The sequence below is a fragment of the Micropterus dolomieu genome, linkage group LG12 (assembly GCF_021292245.1).
Source record: "Micropterus dolomieu isolate WLL.071019.BEF.003 ecotype Adirondacks linkage group LG12, ASM2129224v1, whole genome shotgun sequence".
Taxonomy (NCBI): Eukaryota; Metazoa; Chordata; class Actinopteri; order Centrarchiformes; family Centrarchidae; genus Micropterus; species Micropterus dolomieu.
This window is the reverse complement of record NC_060161.1, coordinates 5736987-5739829: the sequence shown is the minus strand read 5'-3', so window position 1 is coordinate 5739829 and position 2843 is coordinate 5736987. Positions and strand designations below refer to the sequence as shown.

The 2843-nt window shown below is 53.4% G+C and overlaps 1 protein-coding gene across 1 annotated transcript in view; it reads left to right on the top strand.

Moving 5' to 3' along the window:
• ninl (ninein-like) overlaps nucleotides 1-2843 on the top strand; it is a 24156-nt gene that overhangs the window by 7750 nt on the left and 13563 nt on the right. The window contains exons 5-7 of the mRNA XM_046065270.1: nucleotides 2012-2078; nucleotides 2455-2555; nucleotides 2640-2786. Coding sequence (XP_045921226.1) covers nucleotides 2012-2078; nucleotides 2455-2555; nucleotides 2640-2786 — 315 coding nt within the window. The remainder of the gene's footprint in view (nucleotides 1-2011; nucleotides 2079-2454; nucleotides 2556-2639; nucleotides 2787-2843) is intronic.

The following is a 2843-nucleotide window of genomic DNA, read 5'->3' as shown; positions in this document are numbered from 1 at the left end:
AGAGACAGAGAGAGAGAGGCAGAGAGAGACAGGCAGAGACAGACAGACAGAGAAGGGCAGAGACACAGACACAGGCAGAGAGAGACAGACAGAGACAGAAAGAGACAGGCAGAGACACAGACACAGGCAGAGAGAGACAGACAGAGACAGAAAGAGACAGGCAGAGACACAGACACAGGCAGAGAGAGACAGACAGAGACAGAAAGAGACAAAAAGAGACAGGCAGAGACACAGGCAGAGACAGACAGACAGAGACAGACAGACAGAGACAGAAAGAGACAGACAGACAGACAGACACAGGCAGAGACAGACAAACAGAGACAGACACAGGCAGAGACAGACAAACAGAGACAGGCAGAGACACAGGTAGAGACAGACAGAAAGAGACAGACAGACAGACAGACACAGGCAGAGAGAGACAGACAGAGACAGAAAGAGACAAAAAGAGACAGGCAGAGACACAGGCAGAGACAGAAAGAGACAGACAGACAGACAGACACAGGCAGAGACAGACAAACAGAGACAGACACAGGCAGAGACAGAGACACAGGCAAGACAGACAGACCGTCACAGGCAGAGACAGACAGAGACAGGCAGAGACACAGGCAGAGACAGAGACAGGCAGAGACAGACAGAGACACAGGCAGAGACAGACAGACAGACACAGGCAGAGACAGAGACAGGCAGACACAGGCAGAGACAGAGACAGGCAGAGACAGACAGACAGAGACAGGCAGAGACACAGAGACAGGCAGAGACACAGACACAGGCAGAGACAGACAGAGACACAGGCAGAGACAGGCAGAGACACAGGCAGAGACAGGCAGAGACAGAGATACAGGCAGAGACAGACAGAGACAGAGACACAGACAGACAGAAAGAGACAGACAGACAGAGACAGACAAACAGAGAGTCAGAGACAGACAGAGACAGAGACAGAGACACAGACAGTCAGACACAGACAGACAGAAAGAGACAGACACAGACAGACAGGCAGAGACAGATAGACAGTCAGAGACAGATAGACAGTTAGAGACAGATAGACAGTCAGAGACAGGCAGAGACAGACAGACAGAGACAGATAGACAGTCAGAGACAGGCAGAGACAGACAGACAGAGACAGATAGACAGATAGACAGAGACAGACACAGACGGACAGACAGGCAGAGACAGAAAGACAGTCACAGACAGACAGACAGACATACAGAGACAGACAGAGACAGACAGACAGACAGAGACAGATAGACAGAGACAGACACAGACGGACAGACAGACAGACAGACAGGCAGAGACAGAAAGAGACAGACAGATAGATAGAGACAGACAGACAGACAGATAGAGACAGACAGATAGATAGAGACAGACAGACAGACAGATAGAGACAGACAGACAGACAGACAGAGACAGACAGATAGATAGAGAGAGACAGACAGAGACAGACAGAGACAGATAGAGACAGACAGATAGATAGAGACAGATAGATAGAGACAGACAGATAGATAGAGACAGATAGATAGAGACAGACAGACAGAGACAGACAGATAGACAGAGACAGACAGACAGATAGAGACAGACAGATAGAGACAGACAGACAGACAGACAGGCAGAGACAGACAGACAGACAGACAGACAGACAGATAGATAGATAGAGACAGACAGACAGACAGACAGACAGACAGACAGATAGAGACAGACAGACAGACAGACAGATAGATAGAGACAGACAGACAGACAGGCAGAGACAGACAGACAGACAGACAGGCAGAGACAGACAGACAGATAGACAGACAGGCTTTGGTTGATGACGTTGAACCTGAGCTGGTTCAGTTTCCCTCAGAGGTCCTGAGGGTTCACATATTAAGCTCTTTAGCGTGACAGCCGCGCTCTGAACACTCTGAAGCTGCTCGCTGCAGCAGAGCTAATGTCCCCCAGGAATTCCTCCGCTCTCTGACCGGCTGGCTCCAGTTTAACGGGCTCTTAACACACACTGACCTCCGTGTTGTCTCCGCAGAGCCTGAAGTCTGACGAGGAGGCGGGAAGTCCGAAGCAGAGCGTGCAGCCGGACCTTCAGTCTAAAGGTACGTCTGCTGGTTGTTCTGGGTGGGGAACCTTCACCGTGTCCGTCAGCAGGTTTACAGAGTTCTCCAGGAGTGCAGCTAGTTTCTCTGCAGATAGACTGGGTCCTCCACAACCCACAATGCAGCTGGGGAGTAAAGGATCAGCAGGTAACAAACCTGAGACAGGTGATCAGGCTCCTCCCACTGCTGCTGTGAACAGCCAGTCAGAGCCGGGAGCAGTCTTTACTGGACCACCTGTGGCCGCTCGGGGTTACTGACAGGTAGTCCATGAAGTCTTACTGGTCTGATGCTGCGCCCTGAGCGTAGCCAGGTGTTCTGGATCAGGGGAGCTGGACTCTGGACGTGGGCTTCCTGTAAAGGTTTCTGTGCTCTGCAGGTCCTCAGCAGCAGCAGGAGGAGGAGGAGGAAGAGGAGCAGATGGGCGATGCTGTCGGAGGAGGAGGAGCGCGCGATCACCTGCAGCAGCTCAGCACAGAGGTGAGGCCCCGCCCACCACAGACACACAGGTGGAGGTGTGACGCAGCGCGTTGTGTTCAGTAACGTCTGTGGGCTTCACAACAGGAGCTGGACGAGCTGCTCAGGAAGCTGGACCCGGACCCGGACGGCAGAGTCAGCATCAGGGACTTCAAGAAGGCTCTGCGTGGCTCCGCCCCCGTCTCCTGCTCCACCCCCGTACGGTCAGCTGACCTGCAGAGGGCGCCGCTCAGGGTCAGCACGAGCAGGGCTACACCGCACAGTCTGGGCCGGGGGGGGGGGGGGGGGGGG